The 24,352-nt window shown below is 41.8% G+C and overlaps 1 protein-coding gene across 1 annotated transcript; it reads right to left on the reverse strand.

Annotated features, from left to right (window-relative positions):
* Window positions 1–1,000: 1,000 nt before the first annotated feature.
* LOC115265687 (uncharacterized) lies at window positions 1,001–3,783 on the reverse strand. Its single transcript, XM_062849041.1, has 2 exons — window positions 3,661–3,783; window positions 1,001–2,005 (listed from the first exon to the last, which is right to left on the reverse strand). The coding sequence occupies exon 2, from the start codon at window positions 1,979–1,981 to the stop codon at window positions 1,391–1,393; it is 591 nt and encodes a 196-aa protein (XP_062705025.1). The 5' UTR covers window positions 1,982–2,005; window positions 3,661–3,783; the 3' UTR covers window positions 1,001–1,390.
* Between the last annotated feature and the right edge of the window lie 20,569 nt (window positions 3,784–24,352).

Genomic DNA, 24,352 nt, shown 5'->3' on the forward strand with positions numbered 1-24,352 from the left:
GCCCAAGTGTGTTTATTGTGGCAGCGACCGCCCACATGATCTGATTGCTGGCCCAAGGTACATACAGCAGAAAAAACATCAAAAACGATCGTTGCAGCAGCGATCACGGCGAAGCTATGCCGAAATGCTGAAAAAAGCTGCCCCGACCGTTGAATGCCGTAACATCTACTCGTCTTTATCTTTCGATGATCAGGGCTCTGACTCTGAGGTCGGGGACGGGGTTCCCTTTGTTTTCAAGGGTGAAACGAGGAAACGGATGAGGCTCCAGAGACCCACCAAAAACCTCGGCATCTACCTAGCAGTGACCCCCAACCCACCGTGGCAAATTTCAAGAGTGGTAAGAAAGTCACAAAACGTTCCCCTCCGGGATTAAAAATTCAGGACGAACGAAACTTTCCATCACTCCCGGAACATCCAAAATCCCAGATGTCCCACGTTTTTCGAATTTCCAACCGGAGAGACAGCATTCGGAGCACCAGGAGCAACCTCAGGGTGCGCCAATGTTTATGCTCTCTGGCATTGTAGACATCATCCTCAGCTTCTTCAATGCTTCAGATTCCGTGAAGAACATTGTAGAAGGACTTCTTTCTTGTGTGACCCCTCTTTTGAAGCAGTTGGCTTCTAAGATGCCCGTCCTTGCGACAATCATATCTTTCGATGGCTAATTTAACCACCGAGGTCGAAGATACGATTTCTGTTCTACACTGGAACTGTCGTAGTATTACACCAAAATTAGACGTTTTTAAATTTTTTATTAACAATTTACAATGCGATGTTTTTGCACTACCGAAACATGGCTGAACCTGATGTAACCTTACCTTTTCCCGATTATAATATCATTCGCCTAGATCGATCCGACTCGTACGGAGGGGTGCTTCTAGGGATCAAGAAGCAGCACTAATTTTACAGAATAGAAATACAATAGAACTCTAATGGCGCTGTAGTCACTTTTCTCAATTAATTATTTCAATAACTTTAATTGCAATACTTGGTATTTTCGGCTTTCAGTCACAGAAAAGCGTTGATTATTTTAGATCATTGCCAACGTTTCGATCCTGTGGTTGGGATCTTCATCAGGGCCTATTTATTTTGAAAAGGAGGGGGGGAGTTGTACAATTATGCTGTTTTTATGATCGATGTAACTACTCACTCGATGTGAATCAACTTGTTATCAATTCGTGTTGATCACACGGCGGAATGTCGTTTTCTTCTCTGCACCGCACTTGTTTCACTGCGATTGGAAAATTTGGTTATTCTAGATATGGGTTCAAATTACATTCGATCATACTTGGACCCTAGCACCTCGATTGAAATGGTGGGTGGGTACACAGTTCGAGTCACAACACTTGGTACTTTGGGAACACTTCTGTTCGTGCTGGCCGGGATGGGATTACTGTGGGGTGTTAATAGTTGGCGGTGTCAGGGTGATCGGATTTGTTTGTGTTAGTTGGGTGGTTAGATCGTTTGTATTTTGTCGATATCGGTTAGTGGTAGACGACGCATTTCTCTCTTCTCTTCGGTTTTTGATCGTCGAGAGTAGATTTGCGTACGCACAGCTTAAGTTATCGGTGTCTGTCCGATGATTGACCGTGTTGGAAGTCGTCGCTATATGGCACATTTCCAACACTTGCAGAGCTTGACTCTTGTAGGTGATATCGACAATGGTGGGTTGTTGGATGTTGAAGCGGTGTTGGTGGTTGATGCAGTGGTCCATCAGTGCCGATTTCTCTTGCAGCTGCTGGATTTCCGGATCAGTGTATTGGTAACCTTCTGCTAATCTGGCTTCGAGAGTGTTGACGTGGGTTTGGTGGCCATACATGCGAGTGCGCAGCTTGTTGGTGGTCATCCCGATGTAGGTACTGGGGCAGTCTCTACAGTCAATTCTGTATATAGCGTTGTTTTTGTTGAGCGCCGGTATGGGGTCCTTGGCGCTTCTGTACAAATTCCCGACAGTGTTTTTGTTGCTGTGAGAGATGCCCATAACCAGCCCACTGTTGCTGATGATCTTTTTGATTGCCGGTGTTAGACCGTGGATGTACGGAATCGATCGATAGACAACCGGTTTGTCTGTATTCTCGGATCGTCGTGGTTGATGTAGCAGTCGGTTGATGAGGGTGTGGGGGTAATCGTTTTTGTGTAGGTGTTGGTGGATCAGCTGATCTTGTTGTTCTCTAGTGCGGATGGTGCTCAAACTGCGGACCCGGTCAATGAAGTTGTTTACCACCGCAAGTTTTTGGTCGGTTGAATGAAACGAAAAGTAATTCAAAATTCGACCTGACGAGATTGGTTTTGCGTACCAATCAGTTTTGACGCTGCCATCTTCCTGTCTTATCACCAGCAGGTCGAGGAAGGGTAGTTGACCGTTTACTTCCACTTCTGCTGTGAAGGTGATTTTCGGGTTTAGCGAGTTGAAAGCCGCCAAAACAGCATCTATTTGGTCTTTATGCAACACCAGAAACAAATCATCCACATATTTCCGAATGAATTGTGGGGAAATGTTGGCCATTCGGATTGCTTTTGATAGCAAATTTTCCATCACAATATCTGCCAATATCGGAGATAACGGGCTTCCCATCGCCGTTCCCGAAGTTTGGAGGTAGTACTTTTGCCGGAAACAACAAGATCAGCTGATCCACCAACACCTACACAAAAACGATTACCCCCACACCCTCATCAACCGACTGCTACATCAACCACGACGATCCGAGAATACAGACAAACCGGCTGTCTATCGATCGATTCCGTACATCCACGGTCTAACACCGGCAATCAAAAAGATCATCAGCAACAGTGGGCTGGTTATGGGCATCTCTCACAGCAACAAAAACACTGTCGGGAACAGGGGCGTACAATTTCGTTTCAATGATACACTTTCATGCAACATTTGAATGAGTCACTTCAAGTGTTTCATACATTTTTCTAATGACTCTTTCGTTAAAAAAAACTTTTCCACTCATCGTAGCACTCGGTAGTCTCCCACCCGGTCTCATTGTTTGTGCTTCACCCGTCAGAGCATTAGTGTCTCACTGGTGCGCGCTAGTCTCTCAATGGTTACGTGCGCCCGTTAATTTGATTTAAGTGGTCGAATTTGTTATCCTCTTTCATAAAACATAATTATCACTCTATTGGCGTGCACCACTATTTAAAAAATTGGTTTAAATAGTGTTTTTAGCATGTTGAAGTATTTCAATGACGCATAAATGAAACGAAAATTCAAGTGTATCATCCCATGTTTCATACACACTTGTTTCTGTAGCAGCAACGAACGAGTGTGTTGCTGGGTGAGAGATGAAGCATCACAGCAGTCCGTTCGCATGGGAAACGATTTGCTACAGTCGTCGTACGTCATGTTTTCCTTTCGAAATTGCACGACCCTGGTCGGGAATTTGTACAGAAGCGCCAAGGACCCCATACCGGCGCTCAACAAAAACAACGCTATATACAGAATTGACTGTAGAGACTGTCCCAGTACCTACATCGGGATGACCACCAACAAGCTGCGCACTCGCATGTATGGCCACCAAACCCACGTCAACACTCTCGAAGCCAGATTAGCAGAAGGTTACCAATACACTGATCCGGAAATCCAGCAGCTGCAAGAGAAATCGGCACTGATGGACCACTGCATCAACCACCAACACCGCTTCAACATCCAACAACCCACCATTGTCGATATCACCTACAAGAGTCAAGCTCTGCAAGTGTTGGAAATGTGCCATATAGCGACGACTTCCAACACGGTCAATCATCGGACAGACACCGATAACTTAAGCTGTGCGTACGCAAATCTACTCTCGACGATCAAAAACCGAAGAGAAGAGAGAAATGCGTCGTCTACCACTAACCGATATCGACAAAATACAAACGATCTAACCACCCAACTAACACAAACAAATCCGATCACCCTGACACCGCCAACTATTAACACCCCACAGTAATCCCATCCCGGCCAGCACGAACAGAAGTGTTCCCAAAGTACCAAGTGTTGTGACTCGAACTGTGTACCCACCCACCATTTCAATCGAGGTGCTAGGGTCCAAGTATGATCGAATGTAATTTGAACCCATATCTAGAATAACCAAATTTTCCAATCGCAGTGAAACAAGTGCGGTGCAGAGAAGAAAACGACATTCCGCCGTGTGATCAACACGAATTGATAACAAGTTGATTCACATCGAGTGAGTAGTTACATCGATCATAAAAACAGCATAATTGTACAACTCCCCCCCTCCTTTTCAAAATAAATAGGCCCTGATGAAGATCCCAACCACAGGATCGAAACGTTGGCAATGATCTAAAATAATCAACGCTTTTCTGTGACTGAAAGCCGAAAATACCAAGTTTTACGTAAACCCAGTCATACCCCGTAGAACAATTGCAATAATTCACTATTTTCAAGTGTCCTTCTTGTAGAGGATCTTTTGTTTTGGTAAACAAAATTAACTTGACACTTCTAGTACCGCTGCTGACGCTGTAAGGGCGTGGCAAACTAGATGTTAGTCACACGAACAGTCCCGACATTGAACTTCTGTGGCTAGTTATTCTACTTTTTACAGAGTCGATTTTCATCCGATGACAGGCATTGAAGCCGTCGCATGTGAGGTGACTATCCGCGGTAGAACCTTCAGTGTTGCCTCCATATATCTTCCTCCGAGAACTGCGATATCTCGCAGGGATCTCGCCCACATCTGCTCGGTTATGTCTGAGCCTCGGCTGCTCATGGGAGGTTTCAACTCCCATGGTACAGGCTGGGGGGAACTGTACGATGACAGCCGTTCAACTTTGATATATGACCTTTGCGACGACTTCAATATGACAATTTTGAATACCGGAGAAGTTACACGAGTGGCACTTCCAGCTCAAGATGGCAGTCTTAGAAACAGCCGATTAGACCTCTCAATCTGTTCGAGCTCACTATTGCTGGAGTGTACATGGAAGGCTATCCAGGATCCCCATGGTAGTGATCATCTGCCGATCGTTGTTTCTATTTCCAATGGATCACATCAATTTCCATCTATCGACATCGCCTACGATCTCACCAAGCACATTGACTGGGAGAAGTACGCAGAAGCAATTATCGACGGTGAGCAATCGGTAGAAGTCCTTCCACCGCGGGAAGAGTATCAGTTTCTATCAGAACTGATCATCAGTAGCGCGCTTCAGGCACAACGTCGACCAGTGCCAGGTCCGTCGGTTCGCAGGAAACCCCCCACCGTGGTGGGATAGCGAGTGTACAGAAATCTATTGCGACAAATCCGCGGCGTTCAAAGAGTTTCGGAAACGCAGGTCGGTCGAAAACTTTAAGCGGTATGCTTCCCTTGAAAGCAAGTTTAAGAACTTGGTCAAGGCGAAGAAGAGCGGTTACTGGCGTCGCGTCGGTTCATCGAGGGTTTGTCGCGCGAGACTACAATGAGAACTCTTTGGAACGTCGGGAGAAGAATGCGTAACGCGTCGTCGGTTAACAAGGACCGAGAAAGCTCTTCTCGATGGATCCTCAAGTTCGCAAAAAAAGTTTGTCCAGATTTCGTACCCGTGAAGCGAATAATTCGTGATGCTTCCGAAGATAGGGACGACATGGATAAGCCGTTTTCGATAGATGAATTCTCACTTTTTCTTCTTTCATGTAATAATTCCGCTCCAGGAATGGATCGAATCAAGTTTAACTTGCTTAAAAACTTCCCCGACGTCGCTAAGAGGCGCTTGTTGAACTTGTTCAATCAGTTCCTGGATAACAACATCGTTCCGGATGATTGGAGACAAGTGAGGGTGATAGCTGTTCAAAAACCCGGGAAACCCGCGTCAGATCCTAATTCGTACCGTCCAATCGCGATGTTGTCTTGCCTACGGAAGTTATTGGAAAAGATGATTCTCTTTCGACTGGACAAATGGGTTGAATCGAGGGGCATGTTGTCAGATACACAATTTGGTTTCCGCAGAGGCAAAGGAACGAACGACTGTCTTGCGCTAGGTCTTGCGTTACTTTCTTCAGAAATTCAGCTTGCCTTTGCTCAAAAGCAGCAAATGGGCTCAGTGTTTTTGGATAATAAGGGGGCTTTGCACGAAAGTGGCCTTTCACCAATTATGAACAACTTTTTGTGTAATTTGCTGTTTGAGAAGCAGATGAGTTTTGCTCATGGCGACTTGACAGTTTCACGAATTAGCTACATGGGTCTCCCCCAGGGTTCATGTCTAAGCCCCCTTATTTACAACTTTTATGTTAGAGACATAGATGATTGTCTCATGGGAAATTGCACGTTAAGACAGCTTGCGGATGACTGTGTTGTTTCTGTAACGGGATCAATAGCAGTTGATCTGCAAGGACCACTACAGGATACTTTGGACAATTTGTCTACTTAGGCTCTCAAGCTGGGTATCGGCCATACTATTGGAATGATTCATTTACTTGATTTGTTTCCTTGAACAGTGTGTGCAAATTAAAAAAACAATAGCTGATGTTTTACCACAAAAACTTGAAGAATTAGAATTGCAAAAATCTATCTATTACTGATTTGACCTACTTGAAACAGAAAACGTAAGTCTCCTACCAGCTAAGCATGGATTAAAAAAAATAAAGACAACAAAGCTCTCTATAGCTGTTCCCTCATTGTGAAGCAAAAAAAAAGTTCATTCAACGTCGTCTCCGATACGGCTGATAAAAAGTTTGCAGTATAATTTCCATGAATGAATAAGCTGACCAGCATGTGCCTGATTGCTATTCCAGTGAATAAAAAGATGAGGTTTGATCCGATTTTTAAGATTGTATTGAGAAGTTTAAAGTTAATGTATGATTGAGGGAATCGAATCTTCAGATTTTAGCACATGTTTGGCTAATTTAATATACCTAGCAATGGCTTGCGTCTTACGTGGAACGACTTTCGTGATGTTTATAGCACTTCTAACATCTTTGGAGCGAACAGTACTGTTCCGAGAAATCGGTTTCAGATTTCATATCCGGCATACGACAGTAATTTAAATTTATAAAGCACCAATAAACTGTGGTTGTTTTATGGTCTCCATGCACTCACAGTACGACTGCTGTCGTTTTCCTCCGAAATCACACATTTCGAAGCATAAACATCCCGCTCAGATTTTTGCGCTCTTTGATATTTGCCTGTACCGTGAAACCATTCATGATCTGGAGCGAAAAAAGCCGAAATTGCTGCGCTCTGTGATGTTTACCTTCAAAGCGTGATGGCTTTAGCATCATTTTTCTTAGTAACTTTCCGTGGCAAACTCCCAACCATTGCGTTGCCAGAGCGCGGTTTTTCAATTTTTCCCCATCTAAAATGCTAACGTCCTAACTGAACGCCGCGTTGTCTATGTGGTTTTGGTGGGTATCGCTTCCGTGGAAAGAGATTGGCACCGTAACATGTTTACATTGCGGTTTCTCTGGAGATGCGGAGATGTGTTTATCGGTAATAACCAAATTCCACGCACGTTGCTGCTACAACTCACGAGGCGGTATTATGGCTCGCACACACCACACTCTTGAGGCACAGGGATGGGACTTAGTTTTGCATCAATATTGTCTGAATCTTCGTGGTTTTCCTCGTTTGCAATAAGTTATCAAATGTGGAATGTGGCTCTAAGGTTTCTTAAATTGGTTTCTTAGTGGTTAGAACTCTCAGAGTAAGATTTTAGGCCTTCCTCAAGTTTGTTGCTTTTTGAGCAACTACGTACAAACAGGCCCGGATTAAGGATTGTGGGGGCCCGGGGCCCGAGCGGATGTGGAGGCCCCTCAGAGAGATGACCAAAAATGTTTTTCCTTATTTTCGAACAGTACTTGAGTAATATGAAAAATAAAGCTAATGTTAGCAACCAAAAAAGGTTTTTGTGGGGGCCCCTAAAATGTGGGGGCCCGGGCCCCCCCCCGCCCCCCCCCCCCCTTAGATCCGGCCCTGCGTACAAAACAAATTCATACTAAATTTAGTTATGTTTAGATTCGGTTTCCGTTACATTATAACACATTTCGAGAGTTGGAATACTTATCGATTTCCCGCGCAGACATAAAACATGAAGTATTCTTATAACACTTGAAGTACATATTCGAGCTTTATGCTCGAAAACACAACGAGCCCAGTATTTTGTACAACTTTGTTAACTTATTCGTATCTATGTAGTTTGAGAACGAAATAAATGGAGTAAATGCTTATTTAAATGGGTATTTTAGTAATTGCATGATTTTTGTAATGTTGAATCAAGAAGTCAACTACAGGCAATGAATTCAATCCGGTGGAAAATATTATTAACCGGAAAGCAATCAATCATTCGCAAGCTCAATGAACTTTTTTTTTTGTAAATTTCGCGGAAGCATAATTGACGATCCTTCACGCGCCGAAATTCCAGTGAATGTGCGAGTGCTTCCAAAGAAATCTATTGGTAAATATAATAACGCCTATCGAATATTCACCTTACTTCATTCAATACGACGGATTTGACGTTTAGCAAACAGATTTCGTGCCGTGATTGCTTCAGACAGCTGGGTTAATAATTTTATTCAATGCTCGTCGTTTTTTCTTCCTTTTCTCAATGAACGAACACATTCCGGGAACGAGAGCAATACGACGCACGGCATGGATGGTGGGGCCGCCATTCGCATTCGCAACGGATAGATCGGTGTACGCCATCAATCATCGACACAACCAGTGGAAAACGTTTAGGCTGTTCCCAGCGAACACCCCTGCTCGCCCACCCCGCTGCGAATATTTGCCCTTCGCAGTCGGTTGGAGTATGTAGGCGGCGGGGGTTATCGAATTGAGTGGGTCGGTGTGCTGGGGGAACCATGGTTAAAGGGCTGTTTGTAGTACACAAGGATTTCTCAGACTATCTAGATGCATCGGAAATTCCTTGCCTGAGCCGAACAAGAAACCAGTTTTTCTTCGATCGCATTGCGCAGTTGGCAAGAAAAGACAGTTCAAATGGAAGTCACCGTAGACATTTTCTGCCAGGAATCACTCAAAAAGTTTTTTGAGTGTTTCCTTACGAACAAGAAACTGGAGTTAAGGTGACAGTAAAGGGCGAGATCTATGGGGCACTGCATGGCACAAATGTCCCAAATGGAGGATAACGTGCCTCTGGAGCCGGCCTTCTGATACCTGATGGGGCACTGCATGACGTTGTCTCCTTTTTTCACTTTTATAGAAATATTGTATACAAAAAGGCCAAGAAACGTCAAAATCCCATACAAAATCAAAATAGCGCAGTGCCCTATATTATTCTGAAATTTATCAAACGGTGTTAGTGTTAAACCTCTTTGAACACAGTAAAATTCAGCAAAAAATCATGCACATAAAGGGAATGCTAGAGTTAGTGCATATTTACATGAGATATCATATTAAATTACGTTACTTTCGTGTAAATTTCCGCTAATAGTCGCTTAACCGGTTAGAGTCCATGATGGTTTACGCGATGGTTGGCGGAAATTTACACGATGGTACTGTAATTTTACATTATATCTCATGTAAAAGTGCACTAACTAGCATTCCCTTTATGTGCATGATTTCTCGCTGAATTTTAATCACATATTTTTTTCTGTGTATACACCACTCCTTCCACAAAGTTTCTTGCAAAGTTCATAGTCACTTTCTTGCATTTGTGTTGAAAATTTATAATTGTGCTTAGTTCTCTGTGAAATATTTAGCTTAATTTATCATCAACAATAAGATAATCCTTTTCTGTAGATGTGAGACTCTACCTTCTGTTCAGAGTACAGGAAAGATTATTCAGAAAAGGAGAAATCAAATCTTATGCAACAGATAGGGTTTATCCTATTATGCTGCAGGGGCTCATAAATTGACACGTATACCGTCAAGACGCCATTCACCGTGGGAGCTCCATTTACCGTGTGCCTTCGAATATTTTTTCATTATTTCCATATTACGATTGAATGATACGACAATTTCCCTTCAATTTCACCAATACAACACTAATGTATTGTTACCAGGTCAAAACGCTCATTAGAAACATTTTAAAGTATCATTTTGACACTAAAGTGTGTTACCATGAAGCGGGTTTCTGCTCGTTCACTTCATTCATAGTGAAAAAAAGAAAACTGCGCTAAGGTGATTTAGGCGATAAACTAAATATAGTAACGTTTTTATTCCACCAAGAAGCAATTAAATTCACATATCAGGTATGTATTTTGCATTACCGAAGTAAGTTTAACAAGAAAGTACGATTACTCGTACTTTTTAATTAAAACAAAAAGGCACGGTAAATGGGAACCCTAAAAATCAATGGTCTCCATTCACCGTGCCCCATATTATCCCATATATCTAGAAAAAATTGAAAATTTGAACATTCGTTTTTCTAATAAAATCTTGCAAGTTATTACTTGAAATGAATTTAAACGAAGAAAATTCCCTTGGCTGGGTTGTTTTGATCATTTTTAAACAAAATAGAATAAAATTTCTCATACACGGTGAATGGATCCCTACTACCACGGTGAATGGTGACCTACCACGGAATTAGGCGACCTTACTACCCTCTACTAATTGTACTATATCACCAAATTTTGTGATTTTTTTTTACTTCTGTGGATATTGCTTTAATTTTAACCTATAATGAAGGCATTTAACCCTCTAATACCCAAATTTTTGATTTTGATCTAAATATCATTTTTCGTTATCCTAATTCGTATTTTGGGAGATGATTCTTTTTAATTCTCGATTTTGTAAATTTCGGTTTTTGATTTTTCTAATTTTTATTTTTGAACATCCCTACACTTTTATATTTTTCCTGGAAGCCTATTTGGGAGACGGAATTTTTGAGATGAAAACATTTCGCTAAAACTCGCCTATTGTTGCACACTCAATGTTATTCTTATAAGGTGTGCAATAATTGGCGAATTGTTAGCCGTGCAACAATTGGAAAATTACCCTAATTGTTGAAATAATTTTATTTTAATTTTTTTTTTCATGACAAATTTTATTTTCCGTGTAATTTTGAGAAAAATAATTTAAGAATGTATTCGATTCTCTTAAACTATTTTACTATGATAGTATGATTTAGGAAAAATTTAAAATATGTAAATTGAAGCGATTCAATGCAAAATATACAATGACTTCTGAAAGGTGACCAAAACATCAATTGTTTAATGATTTAAAAAAAATGTAGATAAGCTTCAAAAGACACCAAAAACTATTTTGAGATATACAGAATAGTCCTAAATATCAGACAAAAATATAATAAAAATAATTGTCCACGAAACAAAAATTACAAAAATGCTCAAACTATACCCCGTCTAAAGGCGGGATTATGTATTAGAGGGTTAAAAGCGGCACCAACAATGTTTATAAGACTGGTGTCAAATGACAGCCCTTATTGGCCCCGAATCCTCTTAGATCCACGGTGAATGGTACTTTGACGGTGCTTGTTTGCAGTTTATTTGATAAAAATGTTCCGAAAGGAGGGCAAAGGTTGTAGCAAGTTTCAAACTTATCACTTTGATCTTTACTTTTCTTAACTGCTGAAAACGCACAGTCGATAATCACATCCTTGATGTTTATTTGGCTAACATGCATCCTCCATGTGAGCTAACATGTCTAGAAAGATGAAAAGTCCAGGATACGCTGGCTTAAAACTCGAAACGTGAATTCCAAGTGGTTAACCTTATCCGTAATAAATTTAAAAGGGTTTAGAAAGTGGGAAATTTATGCATAAATTAAGTCAGGGCCTTGATGAGGTGATCTAGATTTTGAGAACAGGTTTTGTCCTTGGGCATTTGAGATGGTGTCAAGGGGGTTTCCAGGAAGTTGCAAGAAAGCCATGGAGAAAGCCCTAAAAAGGGGGTTCCAAGGGGCTTCAGGGGCATTTCAGGGGATTCCTTAAGAGGCTTTCAGGGCTTTTTAGGCCTTTCCGTCAGGTTTCTTTTGCTTTTTAATGGAATCACGGAGATTTCAGCGGTGTTTCAATATAGTATAAAGGTGTGTTTCGTCCGGGTTCGGACCCAACGTTGTGTGGTAAGGAGGGGAGGGATCCAGGCGACGAAAACAACTGATTCCAAACTATTGGATTTTATTTGCCCCCGAGAGGCACACGCCTGTCCGGAGGATGGATTGGTCCGGTGCCTTCGTCGTTGTTTCCTGGGTCCCGTTGGAATAGGATGATGTTGTCCGCGATCGCTCCCTTGCGATCAGTCCTGGGAATGGTCGGTTCGCGGTCGCTCCCTGGCGGCCAATCCTGGTCACGGCACCATGTTTCGTCCGGGTTCGGACCCAACGTTGTGTGGTAAGGAGAGGAGGGATCCAGGCGACGACGAAAACAACTCAATTTAAAATTTTGGATTTGAACTATATCGTTCCCCATCGAGCGTGTCCATCCGAGCCGGCGAGCTCACTCAAGCAACACACGGACCGGCGTGTCCATTCCACGGATCGGCGAATCCTCCATACGAACCAGTTCAATTCCCATCCGCACCCGTACCAAATTCCGGACCGGCGTGTCCACATCAAGCCAAACCATCCACCCTCCGGACCGGCGCGTCCACATTCGGACTAGTGGCATATAGTTCGACGGCCCATCCAACCATCCATCCATCCAACTGGTCGAATCATCTGGTCATTCCTTCCACCGGCGCGTGGACCTTCCGAAGCCTAGTTCTTCCCTCCGATTCGACCATCGGCAGTATCCGCTTGCAACTGGGAAATCCGACCTGCCACTCGGCGCAGCCAGGTCACATTGTCGTCCGGCGACCAGCATCAGTAGCATCAATCAACAACCAACCATATTCCATCCGAAATCAGTCGTCGACGCACCACCGGTCGGCTTGCAGGAGAATCGACGACAACGATCATCCATCCGATCGCCAGCTCACACTGGCTCACGCAGGCAGAGAAATTAAAAACGAATATTAATTTCGTGTTGAGGCGCCGGGATGTTGTGTCTCGCATCGAGCGTGGCGCAAACCTCGGCTGTTCCACCGCATCCAAGCAGCGTGCGAATGTGCCATTCATTCGCACTGCCTATTGTGTCTCCAAACCATCGATCGCATCGTCAGCCTAACGTCGCGATGGGCAGCGTGCGATCAACGTCCAGCGCACTGCGGTGCGCGCGTCTATAGAATGTAATTGAATTATCTTTCCGTACTGTGTGTTGTGGTTGCCTATAAAAGGCAAACGCGTTTTCTGTATTAGCTATAAGTTTCATCGTTTCCCCATCGAGCAGACACGCCGTCTGTCTCGATGGCAAATATATAGTTTGGATTTCGAACCTGTTGTTCTTCGTCGCCTGGAGCCCCCCCCCCCCCTCCTATCATCCACACAACGTAGTCCTAGCCCTGGACGAAACAAGGTGTTTTCAGAGACGTTTCAAGGGACTTTAGGGGTGATTTAGGGGGTCTAAGGTGCCTTTGAAGGGTGGTACAAGAGGTTTCAGTGCCGTTTCAGGGTATTCCAGAGGCATTTCTGAGAGTTTCAGTGGCGTTCCAAGGGATTTTCATAATTGATAATCGAGCATAACAAATTGAGGACGATGATGCCAAGGGCGTTTCAGGGGCATCTTGAGGCATTTCAGATATCAAAGGTATTTCTTCTTCTTCTTTGTGGCTTTACGTCCCCACTGGGATTTGGCCTGCCTCGCTTCAACTTAGTGTTCTTTGAGCACTTCCACAGTTATTAATTGAAGGGCTTTCTTTGCCTGCCATTGCATGAATTTGTATATTGTAAGGCAAGGCCAACGATACACTATGCCCAGGGAGTCGAGATTTTTTCCCGACTGGAGGAGGAATCGAACCCGCCGTCTCCGGATTGGCGACCCATAGCGTTAACCGCTAGGCTAACTGGAGACCCCGGGGTTTCAAAAACACTATCGAATCCACGTGGTTTCAGGGACATTTCAAATTGGATTATGGATATTCAAAGGGCATTTCAATGGAATTAGGGAGTTTTAAGGGTCGTTCCAAGGGGTTTCAAGGGCTTTTATGGAGTGGTCTCTAAAAACCCTCTGAAAATTCCTGAAATGCTCCCGAAATCACCCTTTAATCTCCTCGGACTTCATGCAACGCACCTGAGACCTTCTGAAAACCCAGAAAACGCCTTCGTAATCCCTCTGAAGTCCACCGAAAATGCTCTGAAACTACCTGATATACCCCTGAAATCCCCCTAAAATCCCCTCGGACCCAATATAATGTACTCTGCAAATCTCTGTAATCGCTTCAAAAACTCCCTCAGACCTCTGAAAATGCCACCGAAACCTGCTCCGAAAATCCATGTCCACACATTCTCACACTTCCGGTTCTAGCGAACCTGTCTTTGCTTTTGCCTGAAACCCGTTGAGATCCCCTGAAACACAACTAGGACCTCTTATAACGACCCTGAGTTCCACTGAATCATCTCGGAGACCTCCTAAAGCGCCCCTGATGACCCTTTGAATCGCTTGAGAACCTGTCTTTGCTTTTGCCTGAAACCCGTTGAGATCCCCTGAAACACAACTAGGACCTCTTATAACGACCCTGAGTTCCACTGAATCATCTCGGAGACCTCCTAAAGCGCCCCTGATGACCCTTTGAATCGCTTGAGATACCCTTTGGAAACCATCTACAATGTTTCTGAAACATCAAGCTTTTGATCCCTTGAAACGCTAGAAGCCCTCTGAAACCCCCTAAGACAGTTGAAGTGCCCTTGAGGCCACCTAGAACCTCCCTGAGCTCCTTTTGAACCCTCTTGAGACCTCCTGGTACCCCTAAAACCCCCCGGGACCTTTCAAGATTCCCATGCATTTCCTGGGTCCCCGTTGGAGCCCCTTAGGATCTCCTGAAATGCCCTTGCAACCTCTCTTTGTCTTCCCCTATAAACTCCTCCTGGTCACCGTTGCCATAATTTATTACATCATAGTAATTACGTCATTACTACATTTTCTTATGCACAATAATGATGGTCTTCGTGGCCAAGCGGTTGGCTGCGTCAGTCGTTTAAGTGTCTCGTAAGCCTCGGAGTGTGGGTTCGATTCCCGCTCCAGTCGGGGAAAACTTTTCTTCAAACGGGAAATTCTCCATTGGGCCACGGGTGTTGTTTTATGTGTTGTCCGTTATCTAATGTTAGTAATGTTCAGTCTGTGCGGCCTCTGGCCGAAGACGGTGTAATTGTCTTTCAATATTGGATCTGAGTAGCTCTCCTTCTTCAGCCATTTTATAGAAAATCGATATAGAGTATCTCTAAATGTCGTGATACTTAGTGGGTTTTGTAGTTCATTGAAAACAATTGGACCCGTTTTTTTTTTAATTTTTTGTTAGGATGACCAATATTAGGATAGGGTTGTCCAAAAACTGAAAATTTTTTTTAGGTACGAGCTGTTCAAAAGTTGTCTGAAATACTAAATCTATCATTAAACTATGTATTTATTGCATTTGTGAGTGATACTTGATGTTTTTTGTATCTATAGTTCTAAAAGGATTCTAAGTATATTCAAATTTAAAAAGTGTCTTGTATAGGAAAAAAATGACCCTGCATTTTCAAAAAATCATATTTTAAAAACTTAAACAATGACACATATTGCCCACTGGCATTTTACCAGATTTGCTGGTTGCAGACATACATACTGGAAAAACTTGTAATTAGAAGGCATGACATGTTGCTAATTGACAAATTGAGAGATGAAATTTGTGAAAAAAATCACGCTCTGGTGGGATTTGAACCCACGACTCCGTATTCGCTAGACCGGCGCTTTTACCAACTAAACCACAGAACAAGTGATGATTCTGTGGAATAGAAAGCCAAACTGGCTCCGAAGACGCACCGTGAACATTTTACCAGATTTGCTGGTATGTCTGAAAATTACTAGAAGGCACGAAATGTTGCTAATTGACAAATTGAGAGATGAAATTTGCCAGTAAAATGGGCAACATGTGTCATTGTTCCCTTGCTTGCGTCACATGGTGCAGTTCGGTCGTCTGAGCGTCCAACCGCGCCGAGCTCTCGACGCATACTAATTATAATTCTATATATCTATATCTATAGACATATATATATATATATATATATATATATATATATATATATATATATATATATATATATATATATATATATATATATATATATATATATATATATATATATATATATATATATATATATAAGTTACCGAACCTCCATACCCGATCCCGGACTTGTCCGACATTATAGAACGGATGAGGAACACACAACACCAAACACAACAACAACAACAACAGCTACAAGCATGAACCGACTCGACTCATCAAAAAGCTAAACTCCACCGACCAGCAGAACGTGACGGGATGTACGACTCGCATTTCACAGTTTGATAGCGTAAGCATTTATACAGGAACGGTTACCACAACAAGCTAGGCCTTTGTAATTTCGAACTCAATAAATCAGTCTTAGTCTTTCTTTCGAACCGTCCACTTGGGATTTTCCTTTTTTAAAAACATATACCGGTAGCCCCGACTTATCGCTGGCGCAGTCTCGACTTGGGGGATAGCCACCCGTTGTGTTTCATAGTGAAATCGTAAGTGTGAAAGCAGATAGGAAACGCGTGTGTTCATCAAGAAGCTGCAGCAGGCGATCATCACCGGCAGAACCAACGTAGGAAGAGCGCCCCAAGGAACCAGAACGCTCGTTAACTTCACCCGCTTCGTCGTCGCTGGCTGGATACCAGTCGATTCGTGGTAAGTTAAACAACCGTTTTTCTTAAAAATCTTTCTCGCTCTCTACACTGCTAACTAACATTTCCATTAATTAACAACCCTAGTATAAGAAAAAAGTGAGTGATAATAGTGATATACCCGAGAGATATAAGTGTTTAAGTGATTGTGTAAACAGTATGACAACAAGAGCAATGTCCCTCGCCGATCTACAACAACAGATCGAAGAATTGAGTGCGCTCATTGAGCGGCAGAATGTTCAGGCCCAACAGGCCAACGAACAAATAGCTGCTCTTCAAGCAGCCTCTTCAGTCGATGCCCGAACACCGGCTATCCAGGCATCTGCTCAAGCACCTGCCGCAAACGTTCAATTTCCAAAAATTCCAGACCTTATCCGATTGGTTCCGGAATTTGACGGGAACCCCCGAAATCTATCCCGATGGATAGAATCGGTAGAACAGAAGTTAGAAGAATCGAAAAGATTCATCGCACCGAGTGACCAACCAGTAATTCTTCCTATCTGGTTGGGAATCATTCGCGATAAAGTAACAGAAAAAGCAAATGATGCCCTTACCGCTAGCCATACTCCTCTTGAGTGGGGCAGCATAAAAAATACACTAATCGAATATTTTGGAGACAAATCGGATCTATCAATTTTGATTTCAAGGCTGACAAGCCTAAAACAGGGGTCACTGTCAGTGACTGAATTTTACCAAACTTGCAGAAATCTCCTCGCGGACATTAATGCAAAAATCATGATAGGGAATAACACAGCTAACGAAGCTAAAGCAATTATCGGGACCTACGAGTCCCTAATGATAAACGCATTCATCGATGGGCTACACGATACGATATCTGATCTTACGAGATCAACTCGCCCGCAATCCCTTTTAGATGCGTATCACGTCGCTTCTGAACATGAAGCTGCGTTTCGCAGGAGACGGGAGAGGAATTCTAAGAATATTCCAGACAGTTTTAAACAAAAACAAAACATAACAGCCCCGCAACAGAAACCAATTTACCTTCAAAATACATTTAGACCTCCGATACAAGGTAGTTTTAACAGTTCTGGCTATCGCCAAGTTCCACAGAATTCCCCCGGGTTAACACCCCAATACAATAACGGCATAGCTAGACCATTTCAACAAAACTTCGGGCCCAGACCCAATCAATTAGCGATTCCATACATAAAAACTGACCCTTCTGGCCAGAGTCGCCAAATCGGTCCAAGACAAGTTCCCTCCTTTAGAAGTACAACTCAGGTTAACGTGCATGAAATGCAAGAAGCACCTTCGGGAATGCATCCCAATGATCAAAGTCAAGAATTTCAGTACGTTCAAGATCAGAACATGGCCACTTCAGCAATCGAGGAACAAACAGAAGAGTTAAATTTTTGCACGGATATGGAACAACCGGTAACCGAATGACGAGTAACTTCCTTCCATATTTAGAAATCCCCAGGAAGAATAATGAGAGTTTTAAATTCCTTATTGATACTGGGGCTAACAAAAATTATATTGCACCGGAAATAGTTCCAAACAGATTCATACTATCAGGACCTTCACAAAATATCAAAAACGTAAGCGGTAAACACAAAGTTAATCAATATACATTCCTGAACCCCATAGAAAACTTCATTCACGGGGTTCCCAGACAAAAGTTCTTTTTGTTTAGATTTCATGATTTCTTCGATGGCCTTATCGGCTTTGAAACGCTTCGTTCAATGGGTGCTTTAATTGATACAGCAACCAATTCGATCATAATTAACGATCACATCATACCATTGCAGAAAAAGTTCCCTACTAAAGAACAATTGAATTTTCAAGAACACGAAACTCTCGTGAAAGAGTTTCCTGTCAGAATCAAGGAGGGCGATTTTTTCATTGAGAATGATATTCCCATTGCGCAAGACGTAATTCTTCCTTCAGGAGTATACAGTGCGCGAAACGGTATAGCTACATTTCTCATTATTAATCACAGCAGCAAACCAGTGGATATCAAAATCGACAAAGAAGCCTTGTTTACTGAGATCCACACTTTTGAACAAATTTCTCCTGAATCATTTAAATTTATGGATCAGAAAAGGGAATCCAAAGCAACAATCAAAGAGAAAATCAGGATGGGACACTTGAACTCAGAGGAAGAGGATAAACTCCTTAACGTTTTAAAACAATTTCCAGAAGTCTTTCACGACAATGACGAAAAACTGACATTTTCTAACGCCGTTAGACACCCCATCCATACAAAAGATGATTTGCCTATTTATACTAAAAATTACCGCTACCCTTTTTGTCACCGAGAAGAGGTCCAGCGGCAAATAGCTAAAATGTTAGATCAGGGTATTCCCAAGGAACAGAAGTAGCTGAACAACAGTCTCTTAAGCTAAAGTTTGCTTAAGAGTGGTTTGTTCCACTCTTATACAGCAAAAATGTTTGTTGGGTTATTCGACCATCGAACAGCCCATGGTCATCTCCAATTTGGATCGTACCAAAGAAGACCGACGCTTCTGGTACGCAAAAATGGCGTTTAGTGGTAGATTATCGTAAGCTTAATCAAAAGACCACGGATGATCGCTACCCGATTCCTAACATCAACGACATTCTCGACAAGTTAGGAAAATGCCAATATTTTTCGACAATAGACCTCGCTTCTGGTTTCCACCAGATCGAAGTCCATAAGAAAGACATTCAGAAAACTGCGTTCAGTGTCGATGGAGGGCACTACGAGTTTGTCCGAATGCCTTTCGGATTAAAAAACGCACCCGCTACGTTCCAGAGGGTAATGGACAACGTTCTTCGGGAACATATCGGTGTGCGATGTCTAGTATACATGGATGATATTATCATCTATTCTACTAGCTTACAGGAGCATCTAATAAATCTTAAAAAGGTTTTAGAAACCCTCCGTAAATATAATTTAAAAATTCAGCTCGACAAATGCGAATTTCTCCAGAAAGAAGTCGCATTTCTAGGGCATGTGGTAACGCCAGAAGGGGTGAAACCCAACCCCGAAAAGATTAATGCAATAAGGAATTGGCCGCTACCCAATAATGAAAAAGAGCTGAGAGCCTTTTTAGGAGTTATCGGCTATTACAGGAAGTTCATTAAAGACTTCGCAAAAATTTCAAAACCCTTGACTCAACAGCTCCGCAAAGGAGAAACTATCAGACACACCGCCGACTTCATTTCAGCCTTTCAAAGATGCAAAGAAATCCTAACGAGCAGCCATGTCCTGCAATATCCGGATTTCTCGAAGCGCTTTATACTCACTACCGATGCGTCGAATTTTGCTTTAGGCGCGGTACTGTCCCAAGGTCCCATAGGATCGGACAAACCAATCGCCTTCGCCTCTCGTACGCTTACACAAACCGAGGAAAAATACTCGGCTATCGAGAAGGAGCTCTTAGCAATCGACTGGGCGTGTAAATATTTTCGTCCCTACCTGTTCGGTAGGAAATTTAGTTTGTACACAGATCACAAACCTTTAACATACGCCCTGAACCTCAAAGGTTCAAACGACAGGCTAATCAGATGGAAACTACGGCTTGAGGAATTCGACTACGAAATCCACTACAGGCCCGGAAAACAAAATGTGATCGCAGATGGGTTATCCAGAATACCGCAACAAATAAATTTGAACGAGCAAGAATCATCCTCATCATCTTCCAGCAATGATAGCGACGATAGTGAAGACGACAACAATACTGTCCATTCTAGCTCGTCTGATTCAAGTGAGTATATAGGAATGACCGAACGTCCTATAAATTATTATAAAAATCAAATTTTGATCAAAGAGGGTGATCAAAATTCGGAAGTCTACGAAGAAATTTTCCCCTCAATTTTCCGTCGAACTATTACCAGATTTGCGTTCGGAATACCCTACGCTATAAAAATTCTCAGAGACTACATGAGTCCTACCAAAATCAACTGCATATTATGTCCAGAAAAATGGTTAAACACATTACAGATCGCATACAAAAACTACTTTTCTAGGAATAAAACGTTCAAGCTTGTATTAACACAATCAATCTTACAGGATCTAATTACCGCAGAAGAGCAAGACCAAATAATAGAAAGAGTCCATCAACGTGCACACAGGGGTGCAACAGAGAACTATGAGGTCATCAAGAAAGAATTTTATTTCCCCAGACTCCAGAAGAAGGTACAGGAATTCATCAACCTCTGCAAGGAATGTCTGGAGAGTAAGTATGAAAGATGCCCTTATAAGGTTAAATTCGCGTACACCCCGATTCCTAAAAAACCACTCGACATTCTTCATTTGGATATTTTCATTTCATCACCAAATACCTTTCTATCTGCAATAGACAAACTATCAAAATTTGCCATGCTCATTCCGATAAAGTCTAGATCAATACCCGATGTCAAGCGAGGCATAGTAAAATTGATTTCGACTTTCGGAACACCTAAATTAGTCGTCTGTGATAATGAAGCAGCATTTCGCTCTATTGAGGTAAGAGGGTTTCTTCAAAGGTTACAGGTAGAAATGAATTTTACCCCCTCTAATCACAGCGAAACAAATGGAACGGTAGAACGATTTCATTCGACTCTTTCTGAAATATTTCTTTGTATTAAACCAAGCTATAACGATTTAACAAACAAAGAACTCTACAGAATCGCGACAGCCCTTTATAACTCTACGATCCACGCAGTTACTAAATTGAAACCATTAGAGGTTTTTTATGGTGTAAAGGAAGGAGAGGAAAGAACACTTAATTTGGAGCGAATTCTTGAAAATCGGAATCATGTTTTTGACGAAGTAGTTGCGAAAATAGAAGCCAATCAAGCGAAAACAATAGAGGCGAGAAACAGAGTCAGGGAAGACGCTCCAAAACTTAAAAGACGGGAAGTAATCTACAATAGAATACAGGGTATTAGAAGAAAAACAAAAAGAAGATACAAGCCACAAATCGTGAAAAATAATAGAAGGAAAACCTATATAGACAGTCGCAACATTAAACTTCATAAATCAAAATTAAAGAGAAGAAGGAAAACTCCATCATAAAAATAAAAAAATAAAAAAAAATCATTCTGACTTTCATAGCAATCAAAAACAAGTAAACCCTAATCACAGTTGTGGTAACCTTAGTTTAATAGTTCAAATTTTCAATCATCCCAAATCACCAATAACCATACTAACCACCTGCTAATATTGTTAAATTTCAGATTACTTTATTCATCCTACTCATATCGATTATAACAGCTTGTCAATCCCAAAAGATGTCAATACGTGACTTACAAAATGATCCGCTATTGCTTGTAGAAATGAAATCGTGTAAAATTCAGACCGGTACTATCAAGATCATTCATCCTATCAATATCTCATCAATAGAAGAAACCGCGGAAATTCTCGTACAAGCATCATACAAAATTAATGTTCAAGCAACTAACCCATTAACCAATATGTTGAGACTCAAAACAAAGAAACTGTTCAGCAACCTACATCAGCTAAAACCACAGCAACACCACCGAGCAAAGAGATGGGATACCGTCGGCACCGTTTGGAAGTGGATTGCCGGAACTCCCGACGCCTCCGATCTTCATGCCATTAACAGTACCATGAACGATCTAATAGATCAAAATAATCAACAATATAAAGTAAATCAAAATATCAACGACCGGATTCAGAAGCTCACACACGCAATCAAGGAAATAACCACCCAGGCAAGTTTGAATGACCTTATGATGAACGACCTCGAGATCATCACCTCCATTTTGAACATCGACACTCTAAACCAATTACTCGAAGACATACAGGATGCAATCATGCTATCAAAATTATCCATTACATCGAACAAAATACTATCAATTCGCGAGATACTAAATGCCAAAGGATTACTTGAGGAGCAAGGAGTTAATATACACCTACCGGATGAAGCACTGCAGTTTGTCACCCCAAAGTTTGCCACTAGCCCGGGAATCTTGCTGTATTTCATGCAAATACCGTTGCTAGACAACAGTACTTCGTCAATTATCAGGATATACCCAATTGTCAACCAAAATCACACCATAAACGAATACCCAGAATACATAGTAAAGAACGGAAACCACATCTTCACAACCCAAAAGCCAAATGACTACGTTCAAAAATATGCATACCTCAAGGAACTCAACGATGAATGCATCGCGCCTTTAATCATTGGGAGAAAACCTGTATGCAGCGCAGTTTTCAATAATCGGACAATCTATGAACTCATCTCGGATAATACAATTTTAATTTCAAACATCAGAAACAAGACACTGGAATCGAACTGCGGACCGGATAACCGTACATTGGAGGGTAATTTGCTAATCCAATTTGCAAATTGCACAATCAAAATCAATAACCAGACATTTAGGAACGAGGAATTCACCAGCCAGCCTGTATTGATACACAACTCATTCTACAACCTCAATCCAGATTGGAGCCTTAAAGACGAACCCGATTTAGGAGCAATTCACCAAAATACAATAGAGAACCGCCGCCACCTGGACCACGTCTACCTGGAGCAGAGCAAACTGAACTTCAAATTTTGGAATCTATTCGGAGGAGTTTCATTAACAGGATCTACATTTCTAATCATCGGCATAATCATCATACTCAAATACGGAACGGGACGTTCCTCACTTAGGGGGGGAGTAGTTACCGAACCTCCATACCCGATCCCGGACTTGTCCGACATTATAGAACGGATGAGGAACACACAACACCAAACACAACAACAACAACAACAGCTACAAGCATGAACCGACTCGACTCATCAAAAAGCTAAACTCCACCGACCAGCAGAACGTGACGGGATGTACGACTCGCATTTCACAGTTTGATAGCGTAAGCATTTATACAGGAACGGTTACCACAACAAGCTAGGCCTTTGTAATTTCGAACTCAATAAATCAGTCTTAGTCTTTCTTTCGAACCGTCCACTTGGGATTTTCCTTTTTTAAAAACATATACCGGTAGCCCCGACTTATCGCTTATATATATATATATATATATATATATATATATATATATATATATATATATATATATATATATATATATATATATATATATATATATATATATATCCACAGTATTCTACCAGTAATTTCTAGAGGAATTTACCAGAAATGCCTTCAGGAATTCCACTAAAGATTCTTCCTCCGGTAATTCATCCAGATATTCTTCCAAAAATTCTTCATGGAATTACTACAGAAATACCTATGGGAATTTCTCTGGGAATTTATTACTCGCGCTGTCTGTCTGTATGACGATTATGCATTCGGAAACCACTTATTCAATCGGTGTGAAATTTTGTAGGTAGATATGTTTGGGCCGGGGAAGGTTCTTAGCTTGGTGTGAGACCTCTGCGGTATTTGAAACGGAAGGCTTCCATACAGATAAATTTCAAGTCACACTGTTCCATTTTATTTACGGACCAACTGCTAAAATTTACAACATATCTAAATGTTTCCTTCTTTTTATCGAAGGTTTTTCTTTCGAGTGGCGCTGTTGTGTAGTTTATGGCAGTTGAACTGTAAATTCTATGGTCGAGTTGTCAGTTTAAGTTAAATTGATAAAAAGTTGATTAGTAACCAAACCACCAAACAGCATTCTTCATCTGAGACAAATGTACCAAATGGAAGATAACGTGCCTCTGGAGCCGGGCTTCCGATGTTATACGAATGAGTATACAGACTATTTGGAGCCATACAACTATTTATTTAATGAAATGATCAACAAGATATTTAAACGGTTCAATTTGTCGTA

This window comes from Aedes albopictus, chromosome 2 (genome assembly GCF_035046485.1).
Source record: "Aedes albopictus strain Foshan chromosome 2, AalbF5, whole genome shotgun sequence".
NCBI lineage: Eukaryota > Metazoa > Arthropoda > Insecta > Diptera > Culicidae > Aedes > Aedes albopictus.

What these genes read in the sequence shown, in the direction of transcription:
- LOC115265687 (XM_062849041.1), bottom strand. Translation starts at nt 1,981, where the DNA reads ATGGGCATCTCTCACAGCAACAAAAACACTGTCGGGAATTTGTACAGA.